At 45.7% G+C, this 25,985-nt stretch overlaps 1 protein-coding gene across 8 annotated transcripts; it reads left to right on the top strand.

The window, feature by feature from the left end:
- The first annotated feature begins 6 nt into the window (after positions 1-6).
- ZDHHC3 (zDHHC palmitoyltransferase 3) lies at positions 7-25,608 on the top strand. 8 transcript variants are annotated; one of them, XM_085540501.1, is made up of 7 exons: positions 7-97; positions 7,212-7,541; positions 9,646-9,770; positions 13,501-13,597; positions 15,444-15,525; positions 17,643-17,773; positions 23,825-25,608. In XM_085540501.1, exons 2-7 carry the CDS (start codon positions 7,236-7,238, stop codon positions 24,056-24,058), a joined length of 975 nt encoding a protein of 324 aa, XP_085396627.1. In that variant the 5' UTR covers positions 7-97; positions 7,212-7,235; the 3' UTR covers positions 24,059-25,608. The 8 variants fall into 8 exon arrangements, with proteins under 8 accessions (XP_085396627.1, XP_085396629.1, XP_085396628.1 ...); XM_085540503.1 differs by lacking the exon at positions 23,825-25,608 and adding an exon at positions 20,376-22,027; XM_085540502.1 differs by lacking the exons at positions 7-97; positions 23,825-25,608 and adding exons at positions 975-1,194; positions 20,376-22,027.
- Positions 25,609-25,985: the final 377 nt, after the last annotated feature.

Genomic DNA, 25,985 nt, shown 5'->3' with positions numbered 1-25,985 from the left:
CGCCGCACTTCCGCAGGCGGGAAATGGCGCCGGTCGCCTCAGCGCCTTGTACAGGGCGGTGGGGTCGGCCCTGTGTGTGTGTGTGCCCTTAGCTGAGGTAAAAGTAACCTGAGGGTTGTGTGCCCCGGTGGCGCAGTGGTAGGAACGCCGCCTTGCAACACTGGGGCCCGGAGTTCGAATCCCCCCTGTGGCACAAGTGGTACAAGTGCCGCTCTGCTACAGAGAGGCTCGAATCCCGGGGGTTGGACTCGATGATCTCTAAGGTCCCTTCCAACCCACACGAGACTATGAGACTATGAGGGTACCCGAGTATGAAGCTGAGGTTCTCCTGGCTGTCAGACCGCGGAGAAATGCGGAGTTTTACCCGAGACATCGTGCTGGTGGTGTGGGAATGCGATTAAAGGCTCCAGTTTGACACTGCGTTGTAATTGAGGGGTGTTTATTGTGGCAGCTTCCATTAGCTCACGTTGTAGGTGCCATACGCTCAGCACGGCTCTCCTGTATGTTGGTTGGTGCGCTGAGTGGTGCCCACTAAGGGCACAGTGAGGTTTGGGATGTTAGGGGGAAGTTCTTCACCAGGAGAGTGGTTAGGCCCTGGAACAGGCTGCCCAGGGAGGTTGTGGATGCCCCGTCCTTGGAGGTGTTCAAGACCAGGTTGGATGGGGCCCTGGGCAACCTGATCTAGTAAATGTGTATGTTTGGTGGCCCTGCCAGGCAGGGGGGTTGGAACTACATGATCCTTGAGGTTCCTTCCAACCCGGGTCATTCTGTGAGGTTATGGCGCTGGTGCTGCCTGGCTCCCAGCTGCACCCACAGCGCTCAGACACAAGGAGGGGCAGCTTTCCTTCCTTCATTCCTTCCTCCATGTCTGCCATCCATCCCAGACTGGAAGCGCAGCCAGCAGCTCCTCGCTGCTCACAGGATGCGGTGTCGTTTATAACAAGGACAAAGCGATGCCTTCTGCCTCATTTTAGCCAGCTGGAAGTGGAAAAAGACCGTGATGGAGCCGCCCGGCACGCAGGGGCTCACGCTGCCCGGTGAAGCTGCAAGCAGCGCAGGCAGCGGCCGCTAAATCCGCAGGTGCCGGCTGCTGCTGCCCGGCTTTGCGGTGCCGAGGCCCGGGGCGGGGCCGCCGGCCGCCAGCCGCCACTTCCTGGTTCCTCCGTTGCCGCCCCACCTCCTCGCCGGGATCGCGTAAGGGGACGGCGCTTGGGGAGGGGGGGGGAACCGCGCTCCGCCGGGCCCAGTGCCGCGCGCGGGGCGCCCGCTCCGGCGGGGCGGATGGGAGGTGGCGGCGGGCGGCGGCCTGCGGGTAGGTGGCGGGGCAGAGCCACGGGACCGCGGGGCTACGGGTGGGGTGGGGTGAGGTAAAGGGGGATGCGGCCGGGAGCGCCTTCCAGAGCGGGCCGTGACATGGGCTGCGGGGAGGCCCACGTTGCCCTCCCTCCCCTCTTTCCCTCCTGCCCCACCGCGGCGTGTCCCGGGTACCACGCGGCTCCGAGCGCTGCCTCCGGCCCAGCGGGGCTTGTCACCCCGCGGGACGCTGAGCGAGGTGCTCGCTGGGGTGTACGGTGTGTGAGCTCCCTCCGGGTGGTTATCGGTTTGGAAAGCGGCGGCGGTGCGGTGTGCCTGCGGGCGGGGGGCACCTCCAGCGTGATTTGGCACAAGCAGCTCATCGCTGTGTGTGTTTCTGTTGCCATTTTTCATTGTAAGAAGTGTGGTTGCAGACAAGATTTTGTGTGTTTGTCGTTGGAACTGCTTGTAAGGTGACAGACGACAGAGCCAAAGCGTGACTTAACTCCAGCTGTTGGAGCAGGTTGGAGGAAGATGAGTACCCCATCCCTCAGCCAAAACACCTGCCGTGCCCCGGCTGAGCCCGTGGCAGTGCGTATACAATCCAAGCAGAGATGGCTCTGTTGTGATGAATCCCAGCATAGGCTCACTTAGGGTATTTGGTTCCTACGCACCTCCAAGAGCTGCTCTGTGTGATCAGTGTGGTTTAAACCCATGTGATGCACTATTTCATGCAAACATGCTTGTGCGGCCTTGCTGTTAGATCACATCTGTAATGGGGTACAGCCTCATCGAGGAGACCATGGTGTTAGCGATGGGCAGCCACCTTGATCGGTCTGACACCTGTGTGGCTGCACCCAGCCAGCCCCCACTGGTGTTACAGAGTGAGGGTATGGTTCCCCTGGTCTCCCTGTTGCATACAATCACCTTTTTCTTAGAGTGATGCCCTGGAATACAGTTGGTTTTTTCTCCATTCCTAAGAGCAGATGGCTTGTAATGCAATACATGACAACGTATAACATTGTCCTTTTTGATTTTCCTCGTCCTGTGCTTAGCCGGCTGAAGCAAACCAGAGCTGAGTGATGGTACCCGGAGCATCACATTTGATTGATGCACATAACTAATCTGAAATTCCAGGTTGCTTTTGGAGTAAATGAGAAGTTAGAGCTTTCCTGATGAGAGCTGTCTGTTTCCTGGGTTGTGTGGATGAGAAGAAAAAGAGATAGTCTGCACCTTGCTTGGAGCTGCAGTGCAGCAAGCCTGCCAGGAGCGCTTCACACATTGCCCTTCTGAGAGGGAGCCCAAAGGAGGATGGCAGTGGATCTGCGGACACTAAGGCCCCAAGCAGTGCCAGCTCCCAGCTGGTGTGCAGAGGGTGACCAGTATGCAGGAGCAGGAGACCTCCCTTGAACTGCTTCTGGCTCTGCCCCAGGAACCGGGTGCTTTGCAGTGCCTTGGGCTGCAGCTCCAGCCAGGCAAATCTTGGGTACGGCTGCTCCGTGAGCTCTAATTGCAAGGAAGGGTGCGGAAAGCTTGGCGTTAATATCCTGTGGCTGAGGGAGAAATGTTGAATGGGAGGAAGAGAGCGGCTCTTGTTGATGTTTGTGCTGCTGGCCTGCTGCTGGATGGTGCATTTGTGCAGTTCAGCTGTGAGTTTTGCAATAATAAGAACCAGCCTTAAATGTGGAGCAGATTTTGGAAGTTAGAACAAATGGGCTCAGATTGAAGCGGTAGGGCTGAATAAAGGTGATGTGAAGCACTGTGTTACTTAATAAGAAAAGACAGCGAAATAGTTGCAGCCTTATTTCCAGTCTTAGTGGGAAGGCTGCAGTACCCCAACACAGACACAGAGATCAGAGGGCTGTAACAAGGGTGGTTGTAGTGAGCTGAAGGGAGGTTGTAGTGAGCTGGGGGTTGGCCTCTTTTCTCATGTAATCGATGACAGAACTAGAGGGAATGGTTTCAAGCTGTGCCAGGGGAGATTCAGGCTGGACATTAGGAAGTATTACTTCTCAGAAAGGGTAGTCAGGCATTGGAATGCACTGCCCAGGGAGGTGGTGGAGTCACCAACCATGGGAGTGTTCAAGAAGCATTTGGATGTTGTGTTGATGAATATGATTTAGCTGGGAAGTATTGGTAATGGTTGGACTGGATGATCTTCTAGGTCTTTTCCAACCTTGATAATTCTGTGATTCTGTGAAGGGTGAGGGTGGTGTGTGATTCACATCTTTGATCTTTGCAGTGACTGATGGGTCACTGATGTCCAATGCAGTGTGGAGCAGACAGGTAGTATATTGTTTTACAGTTATAACGACACATGGAAATCAGCCTTTCAAATGATAACAGAATTAATGTTTAACCATAGAAAATTGGTGACAGGGACCATTTGTGCTTGCCAGCAGAACACTGAGCAAAAATAATGCTGCTTGCCAACTGAAAAGTTCTTTGTTTGAAAGCCCTTAATACAGGGCAGCTCTGAACATTCAGGTTTTTCCAGTTCCCAAAGTGGCACCAGAGCAATCTCCTTGGTTAAGTCTTAACATCATCAAGTTGGATCCTGACAACCCCTGTTTAATTTGAGGCCTTCACAAGCTGAAGGTGATATCTTCTGCCACTGTTTCATCCATGCATTATTTAATGTACACCCCGTGTCTTTCTGTATCTAGTTGTTTAGGTGAAGCATTTAGGTATTTTAAATCTGAATGCCTTAAAGCCTTCATCCACTTGTGTAAGACCCTATTGTGATAGGGAAGAAGTGTAGGCCAAAGTGGGAAAGCAATAGGAGAGGCTGAGAGACTGGTTCATGCTTCTGAAGGGCCTCCATTAGTGGCAGGGAAAAGCCTGACCTGATTCCTCACTGCCTGTGTGACCTGCATCTCCTCATTAACTGGTTCTGTCACCCTTTTGTGTCCATGTACGTTGGACAGTAACCACTTTCTCTTGTCTCTTTTCCTGCTCTCAGGCCAGCAGCCAAGGGGTTTTGTAGGTGGAGGTGCAGCTGTTTGTCAATAACTCAAGACTCTCAGGCCAGTCTTTGTTGCATCATAATTTATTTATACAATACGTACGTGTTGGCTAAACAGAAACGATATAGGCATTAACCAGGAAACTGTTGTCATCTGTCCTGAGAGACTGTGTACCACAGACGTTCTTTTAATTAAGAAACTTTGGCCTTATTTTCCTTACTGTTATGCTGTTGGAATTCCACTGAGACTGCAGAAGTTGCTGTTTTATTACTGTGGTGTTAGTGAGAAAACTGTGGGGTTTGTGCTCTGTGTGGCCGTCCCTTCCCAGCCTGTATCTGTTGGCCCTGAGGTGGGAATTCCTAGATCGGACAGGTTTCTTTGAGGTCATTCCCTCTTTGTACCCCCTCATTAGGCTGAAACTGCCCTAAGCTGTTCCCCTGCTCCTGGGGTGGCTGCAGCAGGGCTGGCAGAACAGACTCTGCCCTGTGACAATTTGATCTGAGTCAAACAGCGTGTAGTTGGTGTAGTGCAGAACTCAATAGTCAGTGCAGGTAACTCCTCCCCACAGTTTAACGTTAAATGGACTTGTAATAGGGGAGACACTTGCAATGTCTGTGCCATAATTCTGTGATTCTGTGTAATAGTGCAGTATAGTCACACAGAGGTGCTTGGTTTTCCCAGCATGAGTAATGAGGTGCAGATAAGCCAGGTGACGGTGAGCAGTGTGCTACTGCTTGTGAGATCAGAACATCAAACTGCATTCAGGTACCCACTGGACGAAGGCCCAGCTCAGTTCTTCATGCATTCTTAACGTGTTGTTCAGCAGTTACAGGCCATTAGAAATAGCTTTTTTTTTGTGTGTGTTTTTTGACGTCAAGTCAAAAGATAGTTAATTTATAGAAGGTGTAACTGTGTATTATAAGTGTTCATTGTAAGAGGAAGTGGATTTTAATTTCTTTTGTTTACGTTTCTAATGCGCATGTTACATATTCCTTTGATTATTCCTATGATGCTAAATGCCTTCTAGATAAGAAAAGTTTCACTGTGACACGGAGCTGACTGGACGTGTTTGCTGTCATTGTTTGACGTCCCTGCAGCCTGATGCAGTGATCGGGTCCTTGTGGTTGTGTGCTCCTGAGCAGGAAGGGCTGACGCACTATGTGTGACAAACTGAGCTCCTGTGCAGGGTGATTCCAGGGCAGGGCAGCCAGGGTGAGTTATTCCCTTATGCCACAATCCCCCTTTCTTTTTTAATATGAAAATACCAGGTTAGCCAGCATAAACAAAAAGATGTTTATGTAGGTCAGAACGAGGAATTAAAAACATTATGTGGAAGGGGAGCTGAGACTCTGTGCTCGTATAGCATGACTGTAAGGTGATGACCTGGATGAAGGGATAGAGCCCACCCTCAACAAGTTTGTTGGTGATGCAAAGTGGGGAGGAGGACAAGGGGCAGCAGGCCAAAACTATAACACAGTAAGTGTTATATGAATTGTGTACACAGAAACACATAAGTGTTTCTCAAGTAATGAATAGTGCTCATAGAGCAATTACTGATTTTTCATTTTGTTGCTCAATGATGACTCTGAAAGTAGTCTTAAATAACTTGAGTGCATTAAAGAACATGCTTGTCCTCCAGCCAGAAGTCAGTGTTGGAGGCCTGTTGCATCTTACTCGCTTCCTTTCTGTACTGCAGGAACTGGACCCTCAGGTGAGGTGCCTCCAGGGTCCTACCTGTTTCTCCTTTGGTACTTGTACAATAGTTTTATTTTGTGCTTTGTTTCTGGGATAACTTCCATTGGAGTGAACCAGCTTCCTGCTTTAGCCCTGCAAGTTGTCATCCCCATTACTGTCTGGATAGGGCAGCAGCATGGCTGTGGAGCTTGGTGCTTCTGAAATAGAGCTTTTCCCTCTCCTGGACAGAACTGAGCCATAAATGCTTTGAGAGAAGCTTAATGTTCTGGATTCTTCTGTGATCTCACTGCATTTACTATAAAACGCATCTGTTTTGTCTAAGCAATAGTATATTTTAAGGTTTTTTTTTGGTATTTTTTTCAACAGTTGAGTCCAAAAATAGCTTCATTGTGAACTTTTTGGCAGAGAACGTAACTAGCAGTGAGCATCGTCTTCCTCTCTCTGAACTGAAATGGAAACAAGCGCTGAGATGAAAGAGATGAAACCAGTCCTTACGTTTCAAGGGGGGAGGCAGCTGAGCCCTTTTGCTGGGCACATGCAATTCAGTGTATTTAGTAGCCAAGCCCATTTTTGATTGCAGCGTTTAAGTATTTTGAATACTGTGCAAACACTTCTTGAAGAAGTGGCTGTGTGTGTGAATGGCACTTGCAAAGCATCCAGGAGTTCCAGAAGGGGGGCAAAGCAAACACTATTGAAGGATGGAGTGGAGTGAAGTAGCAGGCCCCAGGGGGTGGTAAAGCCAGTGGAGGGAAGAGCACAGTCCAAGCAAGACTGGGGAGTTCTGTAAAAGTCTTTGTATGAGCTGCTGCTTCAGGAGTTGCTGCCATTACTCCTGAGCTGTATGTGTGGATTGAGCCCCCAGGATCTTCTTACTTCGTTGTGCCTGACCCAGCAGAAGGGGCTCTGCTCTGCCCAGGTGTTTCTGCAGCCTCTCCCATTGGCACTAACTGGCACAGAGCACTTGCTGCCTTTCCTCAGTGGGGGTGGCTGGAGTCAGCGTGTGATTAAGCAAATCTTAAAAGCACTTAGAGAGTCTTCTTGAGTAAGAGGTGTTCTGATAAGCATGAGAGTCTGGCTTCCAAACTTTTCATTATTCCATTATAATAACTTCCATTATTTTTTGTTTGGTTCATCTTTTTCCACTGTTTCTATGCAGTTTCTGTAGTTGGGAGTGTCTCATGAGATCCCATCCTGCCGTGTGAAAGGATCTCGGAGGGCCTTGCGAGGCTGTGAGTGCTGTTTCTGATTCTCTTTCAGATGCAAGTATGGACATAATAGCCTATGATGAATTCTTCAGTCCACCGCTTCAGAGATATTGAAAGGACACCTGAATACCTCCAGCCAGAGAAGTGTGTTCCACCTCCAAGCCGTGCTTCCTTGGGAACAATGTGGTTTATTCGAGATGGCTGTGGTATCGCGTGTGCCGTTGTCACCTGGATGCTGGTGTTCTACGCTGACTTTGTAGTCCTTCTTGTCATGCTAGTTCCCTCAAGAGATTACGTTTATAGTGTCATCAATGGCACGCTGTTCAACACCTTGGCGTTCCTCGCTTTGGCTTCACATTTTCGTGCTATGCTGACAGATCCAGTAAGTATCTCTCGGAAGAAAAAAGCAGTGTTTTTCTTATCTGATCAGTGTTGAGTAACTCAGTTGCTGAGTGAGTGGCAGATTTAAATAACTTCTGCGTGTCAGCCTGCTGAGAGGCTGCTGATGTGGGAGGCTAATTCCTCATCCCACTCAAGTCAAATGCATAGTTGAGGACCCAGCTGTAGATTCTCCTTGTGAGAGCAGCTTCTCTTTCTGCACTGAGGAGGAGAGCGTTTCTCCCCGAGACTTTTCTCACAGATGCTGGATCTCATGTTTGTGGCTTGTCATGTCTTGACAAAACAGCGAAGCAGGAAAATCTGGTTCTGGTTATCTGCCTTGGCAAGCATTATTTTAGCAGAATGAAGCAGGACGCTCATAGTTTTGAAAAGCCGTGCAGCCATCTCTCACACTTGTGTTGTAATGAAGTTTATTGGGCTGTGCAAAAACAAGTATTATGTAAGGATGCTACCAGCTGAAAGTTCTTAGGCCAACAGGAAGCGTATGGATTGTGGCACTCCCTTGCCTCTGTTTGTAGGACACCGCTTCTCTAATAAGAGATGGTTTGATGCCATGATAGTTATTCTGATTGACTTGTGCTTATTTTGCTTATCAACCTCTGGAAACTATGTTCAGTTCAAAGCCCCATTCAGACTAGACTGTAGAAGGAAAAACAAGCTTAGATTCCTTCTCTCCTTCCTCCTGAGTCTTTTTGTTGCTGTTGGGAATGGCAGTGCATCCCTGATATTCAAATTATTCCCTCCAAATGTCATTTCCTACTTGAAACCTTTTTAGGTGCTGTTAAAACTTCAGTGCAGTTTTTTATTGCATTACTATTCAGCTCTTCAAGAAGCTGCAGAGCTGCAGAAATTACTTGATTTGGGGTAGTTTTGCAGTTTGTGGTAAAGCAAAGACTGATTGATTGCATGCTACTGCTGCTGGGCAGGAATTTGAGCTGTAGTTGAGGTGCTGAAACGTGTGGTCTTTGGGCTCGCAAATACAAGGTTGTAGCAATTTGTTATCTAAGTGTTATTGTTAAGTATTACATGTTGTGTGGCTTCAATATTGTGGACCTTCAGGTCTCTGGTGTTATTTCGCAGAGCTAGCGGTCACTCTTGAAACAAAAACTGTATTTTAAAGCAGGCTGAGCAAGCGCAGCTTCAGAGAAACAGATAAAATCTCTGCACAGAGGAATTTGGAAAAGATATGCTTTAACGTACAGTTCTTTTGTTAATATGCGTTACTATTCTTTATTGCTGTTGAGAAATAATAGAGCTTTAAGAAGAGGCTGCTCCGTCAAAAATGTGTTAAAATGTTCAATCCCTTGTTTTATTTCAGTATATAAGCCTGCACCTACAGCAATGCATTGTGTCAGAGCACCAGCGGTGATTTCATATGTCACATTTCATCTTTTTTTTTTCCTCTTTTGATCAAATTTATGGCCAAGGGCTGGAAACTCTTGAATGTTTTGAAAACTTTTGAAAGTTCAGCAGCTTCTCCTGTTGAAAGACATTATTTTAACATCACAGTAGTCCAAACAAGAACATTTTGCCTGGTCTTACTTGGACGGAAGGACTCTTAGAGTGCATTGTTTGAACATTAAATCCGACTTAAATATCAGATACACAACAGAAGTACTGCTATAAATGTATTAGATGCTTATCAGTAACCGCTGCTGTACACAGTGGTACTTCACAAGTAACTGCTTCGACTTGAGTTAAAAAATCTGCTGTCTTCAATTTGTGATGAGAAACACTGGGATGATAAATCCATTGATAGATGTGGGGAGGGGGATAAGAACTCTTTAAATATTTGACAATTACGGTGAGATTACAAAAGACTGATTCCTTATGTGTAAGGATTTACTGCTGCTTGTTTTACTTTGTTTTTAAGAGAGATGTTTTAATATATTGTTCTATATATTAAGATCACCTTGTTATAGCTTTTTTTTCTGGATCTTGTTGCTCTTCCTAACTCCCTCTTGATACTAGAGAATTTTTTTCCTGTTTTTCCTCCCTCCCCTTCAATAGTTTTAAGTCATCCCTATTATTCTGAGCACCGACAGTGTTCACAGGATAATCTTCTGGTTTGTTTTCCTTTTCTGCAGGGTGCTGTGCCCAAAGGTAATGCAACAAAAGAGTTCATTGAGAGTTTACAGCTTAAGCCAGGACAGGTGGTTTACAAGTGCCCAAAATGTTGTAGCATCAAACCTGACAGAGCACATCACTGCAGGTAAAGTCTTTTCTGTTGACTGCTCTTTTATCAAGTACCTCTGGGCCTCAAGAGTTGTCCCGTGTGCTTGAATTATTATTAGAGTGTGAGACTTGAGTGATTAAATTGAGAGTTTGGCATTCAAATTCCATTGCCAAAAGTGGCAAATGAATTCAAGCTTCTGCGTAAAAATCTCAGAGGTTTTCAGGGATGTTTTCATCTTCAGCAGGCTAGGATTACGTTTTGCAAAATGAGAAACACTTCATGTGAGTGCTGCTTCAGACCTGTCATTGACCTTCTGTATTGGCTATCATGTGAAAAAAGACCTAAAATGACTTTAAAAGGTTCTTTAAAGACCAAAAAGCAGAGAAGTCCATACAACATAAATGTCTTTTAAAGGTCAGCATCCTTTTTACTTTTAAGTCAGACCTATTGTCTATAGATTTAGAACTGGCTGAGTATCTATCCCCAAACCACAATGCACACTGGGAGAGCTCGTGTCGTGGTTACTGGATTCAGGCAGAGGTCTTGTGGGGAGGGAGGTACGTAGATGTGACTGAGCTGAACAAACATGCTTTGCTGTTTGTGTTTTTCAGATCTCAGAGCTTTAGTGTGCAAATTTTTTGTTGCTGGCTTTTTGTTGTAATCCAGCTCAGGAGTTGGTTATTCAGTAGGAGCAATGTGATCATTCCTATCACTTATTAATGCCGCTGTAAAATCCCCTCTGACACGTCTTCAATTATGAATGAAGCTTCACTTCTAAAATGCTGTCTGGCTGATGACTCACACTGTAGGCAATTGAAAAAGGCTGTTTGGCACAACACAAAACCTTATCTCCACAGTTCTCCATTCTTAAGTTAATTTTATAGACGTTAAAATTTGGGAAATCTATCCACTGTGCATTAATAGTGTTGAGTATCTTCAGCCTAATGTTCCCTGTGGGGTAGGGAGATCTGATCGACTTTCACACCCCAAGTCTGCGCATGTGCATCAGCAGGAGGTGTTGCCAGCTGTGAGCATGAGGGAACTCAGTGCTTTTTGATTCACATGAATCCCTGGTGCCCAGCTGCGTTCCTTCCAGTGTTTGGAAGCCGGGCTGTTGACAGGAGTGTATTTGAGTATGGGCAATCCCTGTTGTTCACCGCTTTTGGTCCTTGGTTCTGTGCATCCTTTTTAACCAGCTAGTTTCACTTTCTGCCTATTATCCACCTCCTTATAGTATGCAAACAGAATGGTAAGTCTCCTCCCAGCCTTAGATGCTTCCTTTGTGGAACTCTTTGGTTTAACTGCTTCAGGCTGTCCCTTTTTGGGGAACTTGGACCTGGCAGCGATTGTAGGGGTTGCTTTAGTGCTCAACCTGCTTCAGAGCCAAAGGGAAGTGTGTGCGCTCACACAGAAGAACACACAAACTAAACTGGAGTACAGGGAGGCACCCTCCTGCTTTATCCCATCCACCCTTCTCCCTCTGCCTCTTTCCTGGGTGAACGGTTGATACTTGTCCTGTTAAGTCTGACATTTTCAGGCAGATAACTTGTTTTTACAACACAACATGATTGGAGTAGCACATAACTCAAAAACAATTTTGAGTTGCTTATTCTAGCAGAATGAGGCTTCTTCTGTTCTCTGCTGTCTCTAAGTCAGTAGGTAACAGGCTACCTGTGCCTGTCTGAGCTCTTGCTCTGGCAACCTGCTCAGGCAGCCTTTCCCTTAGCATCAGGACCATAGCAGCTCATTGATTGTTCAGGCATGGCAGGGCTCCTTGGGATTAACTCCTCCTGCTGTGCAGTCAGTGCAGGGCTGTTCAGAGAGAGGCTTTCTATTCTTTATTCATAAGTGCTCATAAGAACGTGCTTATGTATTTATTTGAGGCTCTCTTTAAGTGTTTGGGTATTGTTGTTTATATCAAAGGTCAAAATATTTTTAATTCTGAGAAGAAAAATGAAAATGAAGTGAGGCAGCCCTCAATTCTTCCTATTTCAGAGCTGCCAGAATTGTTCTGGAATTGCTGCTGCTGCTCCCTTTTATGGGGCTATTGTTTGTTTGCTTTGGGGTTTTGTGCTTTTTCATATTTGATTTCTGTGCTTGTTTGTGCGATGCGGTATCAGGAGACAGCCTTTTGTCTGCCGTCCTATGAGAAAGCAGCAGAGAATAAGACCTCTTTTATTATGAGGCTCGGAGCAGTTCCTGACTAACCAGGAGAATGATGTTCAGACAAAGTAGCAGTCTTTTAATTATTTGACTTCAAGCCACAGCGTGCCTGCTGGCAAGAACTTGAATTTTTGATTTTATTAGTGTGGTTTTGTGAAGCACTTTAACATCTAATTGTACCTTGGATGTATATTGTGGTAATATCTTCCTGACTATCTGCCATGGCTGTTTTGTGCCAGCGTGTGGCTTACCTTGTTTTCAAGAGTCTGTTCTCACATTTGCTTCATAAACCTTTACATACCATTAGCCTGATCTAGTGGTTGGAGACCCTGCCTGTGGCAGAGGGGGTTCAAACTAGATGATCTTTGAGATCCTTTTCAACCCTGGCCAATCTATGATGATATGATTCTGTGATTGATAATTCTGAAAAGATTTATTGCTTATTAATCGTTTTTCACATCTTTGTGTTGTAGGTGGGATTTTTGGTTAGTTTTTAATCTGTGGATGTTTTCAGAGACTAGTTAGATTAAAATCAGGCTAACACACAATCTTTCCATCTGCCTGAATGTATTTTTCAAACTGTATTTTGGCAGAACCTCTGACAATGTTATGAGAGTGTGTATTGCTTGACATGAATTTTTTATGGTGGTCATTTTGTACTGTGTGGCTGATTTTGGCAGACAGAACCAGAAATATTAATGTGTCGAATAGTAAATTTACAGAGGTTCTGATTTTGTAGAATCATAGGACGGCCTGGGCTGAAAAGGGCCACAATGATCATTGAGTTTCAACCCTTCTGCTACATACAGGGTCACCAACCATCAGACCAGGCTGCCCAGAGCCACATCCAGCCTGGCCTTGAATGCCTCCAGGGATGGGGCATCCACAGCCTCCCTGGGCAACCTGTTCCAGTGCGTCACCACCCTCTGAGTGGAAAACTTCCTTCTAATATCTCATCTAAACCTCCCCTGTCTCAGTTTAAAACCATTCCCCCTTATCCTATCACTATCCACCCTCATAAACAGTCGTACCCTCTCCTGTTTATGCACTCATTTCAGATATTGAAAGGCCACAGTGAGGTCTCCCCAGAGCCTTCTCTTCTCCAAGCCGAACAAGTCCAGTTCCCTCAACCTTTCTCCGTAGGAGAGGTGCTCCAGCCCTCTGATCATCTTATTGACCCTCCTCTTGACCCACTCCAAGAGCTCTGTGTCTTTCTTGTGCTGGGGGTCCCACGCCTGGACTCAGTATCCAGGTGGGGCCTCACAAGAGCTGAGTAGAGGGTGACAATCACCTCCCTCTTCCTGCTGGCCACCCCTTTTTTAATGCAGCCCAGAACACAGTTGGCCTTCTGGGCTGCAAGCTTACACTGCTGGCTCATATTCAGCTTCTTGTCCACCAGGACCCCCAAGTCCTTCTGCTCTCAAGGGGTTCTTTGCCCAGTCTGTGTAACCCCTGTGATTGCCCTGACCCAAGTGCATCACCCTGTTGAACCTCATTATGTTTCACTTCTGGTTCTTTCATGTCCTTGTGTTCCTAAAATTTCTGTGAATTCTTGTATTCCTGGAACGGAATGTGCTATAAATAAAGTTCTGTCTTCTTTCAGTGTTTGCAAGAGGTGTATCCGGAAAATGGACCATCATTGCCCATGGGTCAATAACTGCGTAGGAGAGAATAACCAGAAGTACTTTGTACTGTTTACAGTAAGTATTTTGCACATGTTGTTTGAGGCTGTCCAGTGTGCAGCCACAAAACGCTGCATGTCGTTTCTGAAGCAGCTCCCAAGCTGGCTTGCTTTTCTTTCCTGTTTCATAAGAGCTTTTCAGGGAACTCCTGCAGACTCCTGTTTCACTAATTAGGGAATACACACAATATAAGAAGCAGGAAAAGGCAGAACAGAAAATGTTTGCCAGGGCTTTATGAAGCTTGTTTTGTGTAGTGATCGGTGTGCTGTTTCCCAGTTCAAGTGATTTGTCTATTCTTTCACTCTGCTTTGTGTTTGGTAGAGTTTCAGCCCATACATGGGGTACCTAAATACTGTCCTTGTAGGAGCACCTATCTGAGACTGCATAATGAGAGATGGCTTCACATCTTAAGCGAGGAGAGGGAAATCTACGTCCCCTTTGGAAAGCACTGTTCACGTTCTGCTTGCAAGCATTTTATTTTTGTGCTTGAAAACCAAGGAGATGTTTGACTTTTTGTGGTGTTATCTGTCGGATAATGTGGAAGAAAGCAGGAGCACAGACTTGAATACTACTTACACGGGAGGGTGGAAATCTGCTTCATCAAAGCGACTGCAAATGTCCTGTGGGAGTAGTGTGAGTGTTGCAAGGCTGCTTCTTAGTGATGCCCTATTTTACTAATAAGTCTTTGGAGAAATCTGTAGGTTCAAGGAAGCGTGTTACCAAGTGGAAAGGGAAAAAAACTCAATTAAGAGGGAAGTCTTGCTCCTAAACTTGCTTTCTACGGCGTAACTTGTTAGGATGCGGGTTACAGAACAAAACCCCTTTTCTTTCCCTTGAGCAAGGTTGTTTTCTCTGTGAGGGGTAAGCAAGATGCTTTAATCATATCAAAAGGATTTCTATTTCCATTGAAACTGCCATTACTTTCAAGTGGGCTCTATTAGACAGCCAGAGTAGTTGCAAAAGAACCAAAGGTTTTGGTTTTATTTATTCTTTTGGTTTTGTTCCTGTTTAGTCTCATTAAGACCTGGGGAGCTGAAAGCATGGCAGCACCTTCCAGCTCTGAGAGGAGGCAAAATGCTCTTCTGTTGCTGTTTCCTGCTCCCATAGGGTTGCCCTGTAACAAAATGTCCCTCATATATAGTATCTCAGGACTCTTGCTACTGTCTGTAGGTCCAGGAGAGTCACCTTTCTAGCCTTGTCTCTGTTAATTGTATTGTAGTGCTGCCAGTAGTTTGAAGTGTTTTGTTGCAAAGCTAAGACAGGGTTTTAAAAAGATGGATTAAGTACAAAGTGTTGATGCCTGACAGAAATTTTCCATGCAAGTGTTTGCCTCAGGGAAAAACACTTATTTAAAGGGGAAAAAAAAATGAAATCCTTTTTCTCCAACTGGAAAACAGATAAAGTGCTTATTGTGGCTAAAACGAATTAGCTGTTGTTTTACTGGTAAACTGTAGCGTTCTCATGCTTGAGAACACGGACATAAGCTTTGACAACACAACACCTCAATGTCAGGGTGCTGCGCTGTGCTCAGCAGAGGCAAGGGCTGCACTCTGTCTAGGAGGCCACACTGAGGTGCAGGACACCAGGCTTTGTGTCTGCCTGGCTTACTACTAAACGTCTGGGTTTGACTAAACTTCTTCTCATGCCCTTGGAGCTGCTGGTAAAGCCAGAATGAGTTGGGTGTCACCTTGGTGATTGCCACCATCAGGTTGCTTTATTTGGGGGATGGAAATTGTTGATTTTTGGTTTTAGGGTTCTTTTACGTTTGAACACTGCACTTGATTTTAAGTTGTTGAAAATGAGTATTTTGGTCTTTGCCTGATGCCAATACTACATCCTTCTTCTCATTACTTTTTTTTTCCAGATGTATATAGCACTGATTTCCCTGCATGCTCTAATTATGGTGGGATTTCACTTCTTGTATTGCTTTGAAGAAGACTGGACAAGTGAGTACTAATGAAGCATCTAATTAAAATATCAGATTATCCTGTGGAAAAGACCTTCTAATTCAGTTTGCTTGTAAGGCAGCCCCTTTTGTATCAGCAATAGGAGAATAGCATCAAAGCTCTGTTATGTGATCTTCAATTTTTATTTTTTTTATGATCAGTCCTGGAACTTCATAATTCTTTCTGACCTACCAGGATCTTTGCTCTGAAAAGTCTTGTCTTAGAGTTGATACTGCCTAAGGGGAAGCTAAGACATAAAGACTCCTAGATAGTATGTGTGTAGTAAATTACTGTTTTCCTAAATGCAGCACTGATTTCCTGAATGCCAAAGCAAGATAAGGCGAATGTGTATGCTCTTTTTGGAGGGTAACGTGAATCATTCGTGCAAGACTGCCAGGAAAACATGTTAACTCAGATCCAAAAATCCACCCTCACGAGAACAAACAATTCCTTTCCAAGCACACGTACAAAAAAAATCAATAACAACCAAAATAAACTGCCAGCCCTCGTTCTGGAGCAACAAATTAGCAAGTTATCACATAAGCATTTGAGGTATGTTTTTAAAAAGTGTGAGTATGGGGAAATCCTCTAGATAATGCTGAGACAAAGAGACAGGTGCCAGAAGTTGTACGTGCAGCTTGCACATGTCTTGGAAGGAGATTAGCTTCCCTTCTCTTAGGATTCCCTTTTCTTAGAATGCGGCATTGTGCTTAAGGATGGGTTTTATTAGCTTATAACAGTGTGGAGGATGGGTACACTCACGCTTATGAGCTGAATTTGGCAAGGTTGTTCTGCATTTCAGAACTTTGCCAATCAGCTGCTGAATGGCACTGAGAACATCTGGATTTGACTATGGTAGCAAGGACACATCAAAGGGAAGGTCCCTTTCTCCAAGCTTGTGTCTGTGGGGGAAACAATTTCCCACCTGTTCCAGGTTTTGGCAGCAGAAGAGGGCACTTACAAGAGATGGCTTTGTTGTTCAGTTACCTTACATTTTTGCTGGTTGTACCTGATCATAGCTTATCTCTTGAAGCTTCACATCTGCTCATGGGAGAAATACTCATCTGTTTTTATTTTTTTTAACAATACCTTGTGCATACTGCATATGGCACGTGCTTGTGCTGCTTGTTGAGAACCATGCAGTGGTCGCCAATATTAATATTTCCTATTAGGTTTCCTACCTCACAGCATCTCAGAAGACAGAACAAAATCTTTTTTTATAAGGTTAAAACTCAAACAGACTGTTAATAAAAGCTAGTCATGTAGTAGCAAAAAATATCTAAGCTGTTTACTGATGGTGTGCTTATTAAGCAATGTTTGGCAAGTGTGGCAGATACATTGTGGTATAGCTACTGAAGGTGCCCCAGCAATGACTAGTAAAAAAAAGAAAGAAGGATTTATTAAATTAAATGGCAGGTGATGGAACTGCCACCAGCAACTCGTGTTTGATGAACTATCACTGCATCGTACATCTAAGAAAATGTATGTGCAAAAGCTTTAAAAATGGATAATGTCATGCAAATCATTGTCTAAGGTGAGAATTGCATAAAGTCCAATGGACTGAATCATCACCAGTTCCAGGAGTTCCTTTGAGAACTCACAGTTGCAGCCGCTTCCATTGAACCAGACTTTGATGCGTATTTCATAAAAACAAGGCCAAACATCTCACTAATGTTGCAGTTCTGTTGCTTTCTGCTTTTTACATTTTAATAAAAAATATAGAAAAACATAGGTTTTGTTACTTTATTATATATTTTTACATGTGGTCCAAGACAATTCCTCTTGACGCAATGCAGCCCAGGCAAGCCCATGCTGTAAGTGAACTATAAGTGAAAGAGCTCCTGACTAGCAGGTTGGGAAAACATCTCACTGGAAAAGGAATCTGCTGCTTAACAACAACAGCAAAACCCTGTGGTGCTTTCTTGTTGCTTTGTTCAACTTGTAGCAGTGACTGCTTCATTGTTGTGTATCCTCAGGAAGTCTGAGCTTCCCTGTGCCCCTTTTCGATTATGATCACTATGTAGTTTATTTTGAAAACTCATGGCCTACTGGGTGTTTTGCAGCTGCTGCATTACCTGATCTCTCCCCTTCCAACTCTGCTGTTTTGTCTTTCACAGAATGCAGCTCCTTCTCTCCACCAACTACAGTGATCCTTCTCATCCTCTTGTGTTTTGAGGCTCTCCTCTTTCTCATCTTCACCTCGGTTATGTTTGGGACCCAAGTGCACTCCATCTGCACTGATGAAACGGTGGGTGTTCCACGCCCTCTTTCCTTTACCTTGTCTCTCACCATTAATAGAAAGAGTTATGGGGTCTTAACCTCATTGCACTGGGAATCCACGTGTCCCTTCTGAGGAAAAACCCAATGCGACCAACTGAACCAGCACAGTTCACAGACTGTGCTCTCTGAAAGTCACTGTGAGGAGAGTGGTGTCCACCTATGCAATTATTGGCTGGGATGTTATGGGATCAGGCATTACCGCTGGTAAGGTAAGGCATTGGTAACAGGGTTTACCAAGAATATTTTTCCTTTAATGAATTGCTGCTAGGCTGGTGTTTCAAATTTTGCTGTGTTCCTGCTGGTGGCACAGTGTGCAGCTTTGTGTGCTAGAAAATATTCAGTTTTAGCTTGTTAAACAGTTCAAAAAACGTTCTCAAGGGAGAGGGAAAATACCCAACAAACAACAGGTGAAAGTGGAGACATTCCTAGAAGTGGAATTCAGTCCAGCAGTGGTGGGTACAGTCTTCTGCCAAACCACTGTGTTTGAATACATCACAGTGAAGGTGACGTAGTAATGTTGCTGCCCTTACATTGCTGCACTTGCTGCTTCTGTAAAGGTGGAGCTGGTGCCTCCTGGTGATAATCCCACACGTGAATGCTGCTGGCTTTCACCAAGCACGCTCAGAGATACGATAGCTCACATCAGAGGACTGAAATTAACTGGAGTGAAAGGAAAAATAAATACAGTCTTAAAAGAGGGAGCAGGGTACCCTGCCTCCTTTAGTCATCCTTACCCTTCACTTTACTTGTGGCCAGGTGGAGCTAGAATAAATACATTGGCTGCCACTGGAGAGCTGTGACTGTCATTGCAGTGTGTTAGAACGCATCACTCCTTAGCCTTCTTTACAGTACATGTTTTTCTGCCTGGCTTCTCAAAAGGCCGATGTTCACACTGTGGCTCTTCTGTGCTCAGTGTAGGGCTGCAGCTATTCTTCCTGCCAGGGAGACCTCCGCAACAGAGTACAGTGTCATATGGAACAAGGTCCTGCCTGAATTAATAAGTGCATAAATTAGCAATGCTCTCTGTGAAACCATCACCCAAATTTCTCCCTCTTTGAAACCTGGCAGGAATTTTTAGAAGCTGCTTCCCATAGTCAAGTACACAAATAAGTCTCCTTTGTTTCCCCCTCAAATTCAGGAAACTCTTATGTGGGAAAGGACTGAAGCCACAAAGTAAATTAAAGATATGGACGCTCTCTGTTTGGTTGTGGGGTTTTGCTTTTGATTTACTTTTTGGGTTTTTTTTTAATATTTAGCAGTAAAGATTTTGCTCTTTGGAGGCCTCTGTGTTGTCTGTTAATTTGGCTGGCTTTCAGCTGGGTCTGGCAAACAGTCTGTTTTGAGCACAGGATATTTCTGAGTGAAATTCTAGCTGATAAGGCCTCTTTCAGAGTTATATGTCACACTCTAGAGACAAGACTGTGTTGTGACCTTTCTCACCTTCTTCCAATCCCCAGGAGACCTCCTTCTCCATCTTGTGCGTGCTGTCCCCTTGGGATGCTTCCTCTCTGCCTGGAAGCACCCAGGTCCCCAGTATTTTGCCCTTACCTTTGGAGGTGACATTCTCAGGGGTCACTGCAGCTCTTGCATTTGTCTGAGCTTTTTCTGCAGAGCACCCAGAACTGGTAACTTGAGACGCACAGATGTATTACAGTGCATTAATGTATAGCGCAGGAGAGGTGTTGTAGGTCAGGAGAAGCTTACCTTGCAAAAGCGCTACCCGTGGAAGAATAACGCTCTCCAGTGACTGCACCAGTTAATTTTACTTCTGTGGCAGCCAGTCATAGCTTAGCTGGAAGACCCAATTCACGTTTATGGGTTGCATAGATCTGAGTTGGGGCAGATTTTTGGTGGTTGTTTGTTTTTTGTTTTAAGAATGACTGCCCAGTGAGTGTTCCAGCTGATGGCTCGGTGGCTTATTTTTATTTTCCCTCTAACCTTTACTAAACAATGCTAATGATTTCTCTCCAATCGTTACCTCATTTAACCTTTTCTCCCTGCTGTCGGCCCATGCATGTTTTGGCAGTGATTTAATGAAACATGGAGAGGCATCAGGTAGACTCAGCCGCATGGAGCCGTGGGTGGATCTGAACTTTCTGAACTTGCTTGGTGAACCTGGGAGCATTATAGAGATTATCTCATTGGGGTTTTTTTTTGTCTGCAAACCTAGAATTGCTTCCTCTAAATATTTTTTTTTTTTTCCCCTGTCTGGTTAGCACATAATGCTTTCAGCCATTAAAGCGTGTGCTTTTGTAGTTCGTTTTATGTGGTGGGGTTTTTAATTGACAACGCAGGCAATTGGAGGGCAGGTCTTAAAAGGTTTGATGCAGTTTCCAGACCTGAACAAAATTAAAGCAGTTCTATTTCCGAGAAATATTTTCTATCTTTTGATTATTAGCATTATTATTAGTAGTATAAAGCAATGGAAAGAAAAGGAGAGGCTCTAAAGATGTGTTTTAATGTTCTTACTCCATCCTTTGGATAAGGGCTAAACGAGAATAGACCTTTCCACAAACCCAGAGCTACAAAAACTGAACGTTTGACTGAAAATGTGATATTTCTGTTTTCAGGGAATAGAGCAATTGAAAAAGGAAGAGAGAAGATGGGCTAAAAAAACAAAATGGATGAACATGAAAGCAGTATTTGGCCATCCGTTCTCTATAGCATGGCTTAGCCCATTCGCAACACCAGACCAAGGAAAAGCAGACCCATACCAGTATGTGGTCTGAGGAGTTCTTGACCAGCATTTCCACTAAGATAGAAATATATTGCAGCACTACTGTTCAAATTTTCCATGAATGTTTAAAACGAAAAGCAAGACAAACGTTTATTTTCTTTTTTTTTATGTCTAATGAATGGCTGATAATTGCAGAGAAAAAAAAAAAGCCCTGTATTCCACAATTTCAGATAATTCTATATCTCTGGCTGAAAACTGCTGCTGTTGCTTTTTCTTTCTTTCTTCTTTCTTTTTTTTTTTTCTTAATCATGTTAACTTCACTGGCCTTTGTTTCTCTCTGCTTTCTGTACGGCATATCTAACGTGAAGGGAGTTTTCCTTCTCCGTTGTGACCCACCTCTTCTGAGTAGGTTTTCATGCTGTCTCCTGACTGCGCTGAGCTCTGTGGAAGACATATGAGTGCCAAGTCCTACACAGACACCTTTGGACTTCCTGAAGGAGCGCGCTGCTCTTTCAGAAGTGAACTTGAACTGGGAAGTAGACCCTTCACTTTATCAAAAGGCGCAAGACGAGAATGTGACACAGCAAGAGAACCAGTTGACCTGGTGATTACACACAGTTCAAGTACTTAAAGCAAATATTGCCAAGACTGCTTCCCCCTCGTTTTGCCTTCCAGCTACAGAATCGATTCCATCTTTCTGGCATTTGGGTTTCTTTTGTCTGCTCCCTCCCTTGCGCTGCCATCTTAGGGTAACCGTGGCAGATCTAGAAGGCTCGGTGGGTTTTTAAAATGCCTTACGTTTGCAGAAGAGAAAGAATCTAATTTTTAAATGCTTAGAATGGCAGCAGCATTGCGTTGGTGTGCGTTTGTCTTGGTAAATGAGTTGTTGGAGCAATGCCTGTTAAATAGCCTTCAAAAACTGATGTGAATGCCCGGAGGCAGACAGATAACGACTAACCTTGGTGGGATGTATCGTTATGCCAGGGAGACTGAGTCTATGTTCTTAGCATCACCCTGGTGTAGAGCTTTGTCAATCTATTATCGTGTGCACATGATGTGTATGTATGTTAAAATGGCGGCACTAAGGAGCGTGTGTGCTGTCATGGACTGTGTGCTGATGGAAGAGGGAGGGACGGAAGGCATTCCAGAAACAGGTAAGGCCAAACCATTCATAACTGTGACCGACACCTTGTGTTTGGGCAGGAATTTTGCTCTGTTTTTGGGTCATTACTCCAATAGACCTATCAGAATATTGCAAACAAAGGAAAAACTACAAATACAGCTGCGTCCGGGAATTCCAAGGAATCTTTTCTTTCCTTGGTTTAAATAAAAGCCGTATCTTTTTTTTGGAAGATGATGTGTTTAGACTGCTTTAAAGCCATGGTTTGGGGGGGATGGAGGGAAATCAGGGAAGGAGAAGTTTAGTGGATGTCTCATTTTGGAAGTAATGTGAATGCTGCATCTTTTCAATCTGTCAATGCTTCCATATGGAAAACAAATGCAATAAAACTTTTCCAAAAAAAAAAACCACCAAAAACACCAAAACTTCTTTGCTGTTCTTAATTTCTTGAGGCTTTGGGGAAATCTGTCACGGCTTCTTGAGCTTGGTCTGACCTGGGTTGGCTTTTTTCACCCAGACAGGTAATGACTGAATGCATCTCGCAATGTAATTCAATGCTGAATTGCACGTTCTGGTTTTGCTTTATGTGCTGTTATTCACTTGTGCCTTTTGGATTTTACAAGCACATGAAGAGAACCAAATGCCTTCCTTCTGAGCCGTGAGAGCTGGCTGCAGATCACTGCTCCCAAGCCAGAGCCCTCAGCACCCTGTATGGCATGACACAGAAATGGGTGCTGAGAGAGATGGGGCTGGGAGCCAATTACACAGAGCTGCTGGTAAAACGATCAGTTCCTGGCTGCTGATCCTTTTCCCACTCGGCTCTATTTATCTGCGCTTGCACATCACAAAGTCAACATAGGTATCTTGGGAACCTTTCTTTATCTTTCCCTCCCTTTCTGTAACCTTCCTCACGCCCTGATGACTGTGGCAGCCAGCCAGAATGTGAAACAGGAGCTGATTTTGAACAATTTTGTCTGTTTTAAATATGTCCCCTGGAGGGATCGGTGGGGCTGGGCATGGAGAGGAGAGGGACAGCCTTGCCCTGCCTGCTGTGCTGCTGCTGCCTGTGCTGCCCTTAGCACAGCCTTGAGCTGACCTCGCTTAGTGCCGTGGTTGGCAGATGCTGTTCTGAGTGATGGGGTGGTGGTTTGGGAAGATGGGGCTTCATGATCCTTATCCCCCTTTTTCAGCACTGTGGATCAAAGTGGGTTATACAACCAATTGGAAGCTGTGGTGCCCCATCCCATGAGATGCACAAGGCCAGGTTGGATGGGGCCACAGAGACTTGCACGTTGTTATCTCCCCCCTGCAAAGCTCTGAGATGATTTGTGGGTACATAGAGAACACCTCCAGAATCAGATCAGAGCGTTGGTTTGTGTCCCGCTATTTAAATGATTTGAACTGAACTTGCTCCCATGTCTTTGCTTCTCAAGAAGCAGCATTTCTGCCCTGTCACCTTTGTCATTGATACACTCATCTACAAACCTGACTCCATCTCATGTGTGACACGGAAGGTGGGCATGAAGATGTGTGCCTGGCTTCACATAGGGGTGGTCCTAAAAACAAGAGCCCCAAGTACTCAGTTTCTACATAGAGAGGACTTCCAGAGTAAAATGTCACTGCTGAGCTGTGCTCTGGATCTGAGCAGTTAGGGTCAATGTGGCTGTGGGAAGAGGATGGGTTGGAGATGACCCAGTGCTCCTTCACACTGGGATTGGCCTCAATATTTGCTCTTAATTAGTGCCAGACATGCATGCTCTCATATCAGTTGTCATTACCAAGCAACGTCTGGCTGTAGTAATTCCCAGTGCCTGAGAAATACAGCGGTGTTCTCCTGTATCTGAACCACTGTAAAGAAAAAAAAAAAAAAAAGCCCAAATAAGATGAAATTTCAGGTTGCAATTGTATTTTGTTACCTGCTGGATTCTAAAAGCACTGGGAGTAGAGGTCTGAGTTTGAAAGAGGGATGACCTTCCAGAAACCGCCTTCTTACCAAGCAATACCAACTTAATCCCAAATGATTTGCCAAGGTTGGGACTGTGCATGAGCTGAGTCCTGTTTTGGGGTTTTGATGTTACATCTAGGGATGAATCCATTGGTGCAGCAGGATTTCTGTCTGTCTGCCTGTCTGTCTATCTTAGTAGCTAAGCTGTGAGCACCATGATGCAGCTCAAATACCTGTTCTGAATGTGATACGACCCCAAACTCTCCTCTTCTTGCAGGGCATCGAGCGCCTCAAGAAGCAGAAGCCGACCTGGGAGCGGACTGGAGGCTGGGAGGGGATGAAGGCGGCCTTTGGTGGTAGTCTGTCCCTGTCCTGGCTCAACCCCTTCTCCAACATGGACTGCAGGAGCCCACCTCCAACCCCTGCTGCCCCCGCGGCCGCCATCATGACACAGGAGGAGATCGAGCAGTTCCTGGCTCGAGAGGTGTCCATCCAAGTGCCCCATGAGTAGCACAGCATCTTCCTAAGGGCCAAGGGTCGCATCCAGGCGGTGCGTGTTATTTTATTACCAACTCATGGTGGAGAGGCAGGGTGGGTTTTCTTGTCTTTTTGTTCAGTTGTACTTCGGGTACTTGTGGTGCAGAATATAGTTTGGGACTATTTATGGGGAAGTCGGGTACAGCACCAGCAGAAGCAATGCAAATCTCCTGAGCAAGTTTTACCCCAGGTGAGAGCCGCACGCCCTTTGGAGCTGTGTCCTGACTTATTGAGGTGCTCTTGTGTGGCCTTCAGGGAGAGACCCAGGCGTGGGGCCGGAGCTGTGGGGCCTCATCTCCTCATTGCACTGGCTGGATGAGTGTTGCCTCTTTTCCTGCCCAGATTCCACTTGTTATTGCAAGGATTTTGTTAGTTTTTCCCCATGGCAGCGATAAAGGACTTTGAACATGTGGTAACAAACAGTCCAGTGGGTGGCTGGTTGGAGCACAGTGGGGCCACAACCCAGGATAACAAGGGGAGATGTTTTGAACCATAGTGACCCCCTGTGTTTCTCCCCTTTTTCAATGAAAATAATAGATTTAAGGGGGGGGGAAGAAATGTAAAATAATGCATAAGGAACTTTGTGCCTATCAAAAAATGACTTGGGTAAGGGAAACGTGCTGCATCTTGGGGAAACTGCGGTATCCTCTTGCTGTAGGTTGGCCCAATGAAGCAGCGTGGTGGGGAGATGGGAAGCTGTTTCACTTCTGCACTAACCCTCGTGCCTGCATGTCAGGGTCTGCATCACAGGGACATGGGGGATGTACGTGAACCTCTACAGGGAGAAGTGTAGGTGCGTAAGGTGGAAGCTGGGAGCAGCTGGTGGGTGTTCCCCAGCTGTGGGCTGCTGTTCTCAGTTAACTCTCCCACCTGTGGGTGGAAATGGGGTTGCAGGACCCCATAGGGAAACCAGCATTGGAAGCAGCATTTGGGGTGGATGAAGCTGTCACATTAGCAGTAAGGGGGGGACTCCTCTCTGCCTGCTCCATGCTGCCATGTTTTTACCCATCAAAGGAGCAGGAGCTGGAAGAATGCTGGCAGCAGGAAATCAGGGTGTTCCCTCGCTCCTCAGCACCCTCCTGCTCAGTCTCAGTGCAGCATGGCAAAAATCTCTATCAGCAGAGGTCCTCATGAGCTGGAGCATCGTGCTTCACTCCAAGCCTTGGCATCCACCTCATAGTGTAACTCCCATCGGGTAGCTTGAGACCAAAGTGATTTCCATTCAATTGAAACCAGCCCCCTTCCCCTCCCTGTGGCATTGTGCCTTCACCTCCAGCCCGGGCTGTGGCTTGCCAAAAAGGGACCTGGGCTGGACTCCATCAGCAATGCAGCGTGGGGCTTCAATCCATGGCGGATGGGATCACAGTGGCCACGAGCAGAATTCATGGTCTTTTAAAGCAGGCTTTCTATGCAAGTAAAGAACCTGTATCTCTTGGAAATATATATATTTTGGTAATCATAACTCTGGTTTATGCCTCCAAATGCTAATTGTACTTAATAAAGAATGAATATTTCCATGCTGCATTCCCTGTGCTCCTCTATTCCCTCTGCTCCACTCTGCCCTGCGGGGCTCCATGACCCGGACAGTCTGACCAAGTGCCTGACACAGTGGTTAGCAAACCTGGAAAGGGTGCCATGGGCAGGGCTGTGACCCAGGGCCACTAATGCCCCATTCAACTTGACCTTGAGTGCTTCCAGGGACAAGGCACCACAGCTTCTCTGGGCAGCCTGAGCCAGATTAGGGATGATGTTCTTCCAGGAGAGTGCTGGAATGATGATGGTACTTTGGAAATGTGCACCCCACCCCCAAAATCATGCCAAGGAAGGGTGCAAGAGATGAGGGAGATGCATGAAAAATGCTGTTTTTGAGAGACTGTGCCAGGTTTGCTCCTTTTGCTGTC

This window comes from Coturnix japonica, chromosome 2 (genome assembly GCF_054131305.1).
Source record: "Coturnix japonica strain WE chromosome 2, WE-NBRP24, whole genome shotgun sequence".
In the NCBI taxonomy this organism is placed as follows: Eukaryota; Metazoa; Chordata; class Aves; order Galliformes; family Phasianidae; genus Coturnix; species Coturnix japonica.
The sequence above is the reverse complement of the archived record's forward strand: the minus strand, read 5'-3'. Positions and strand labels throughout refer to the sequence as shown.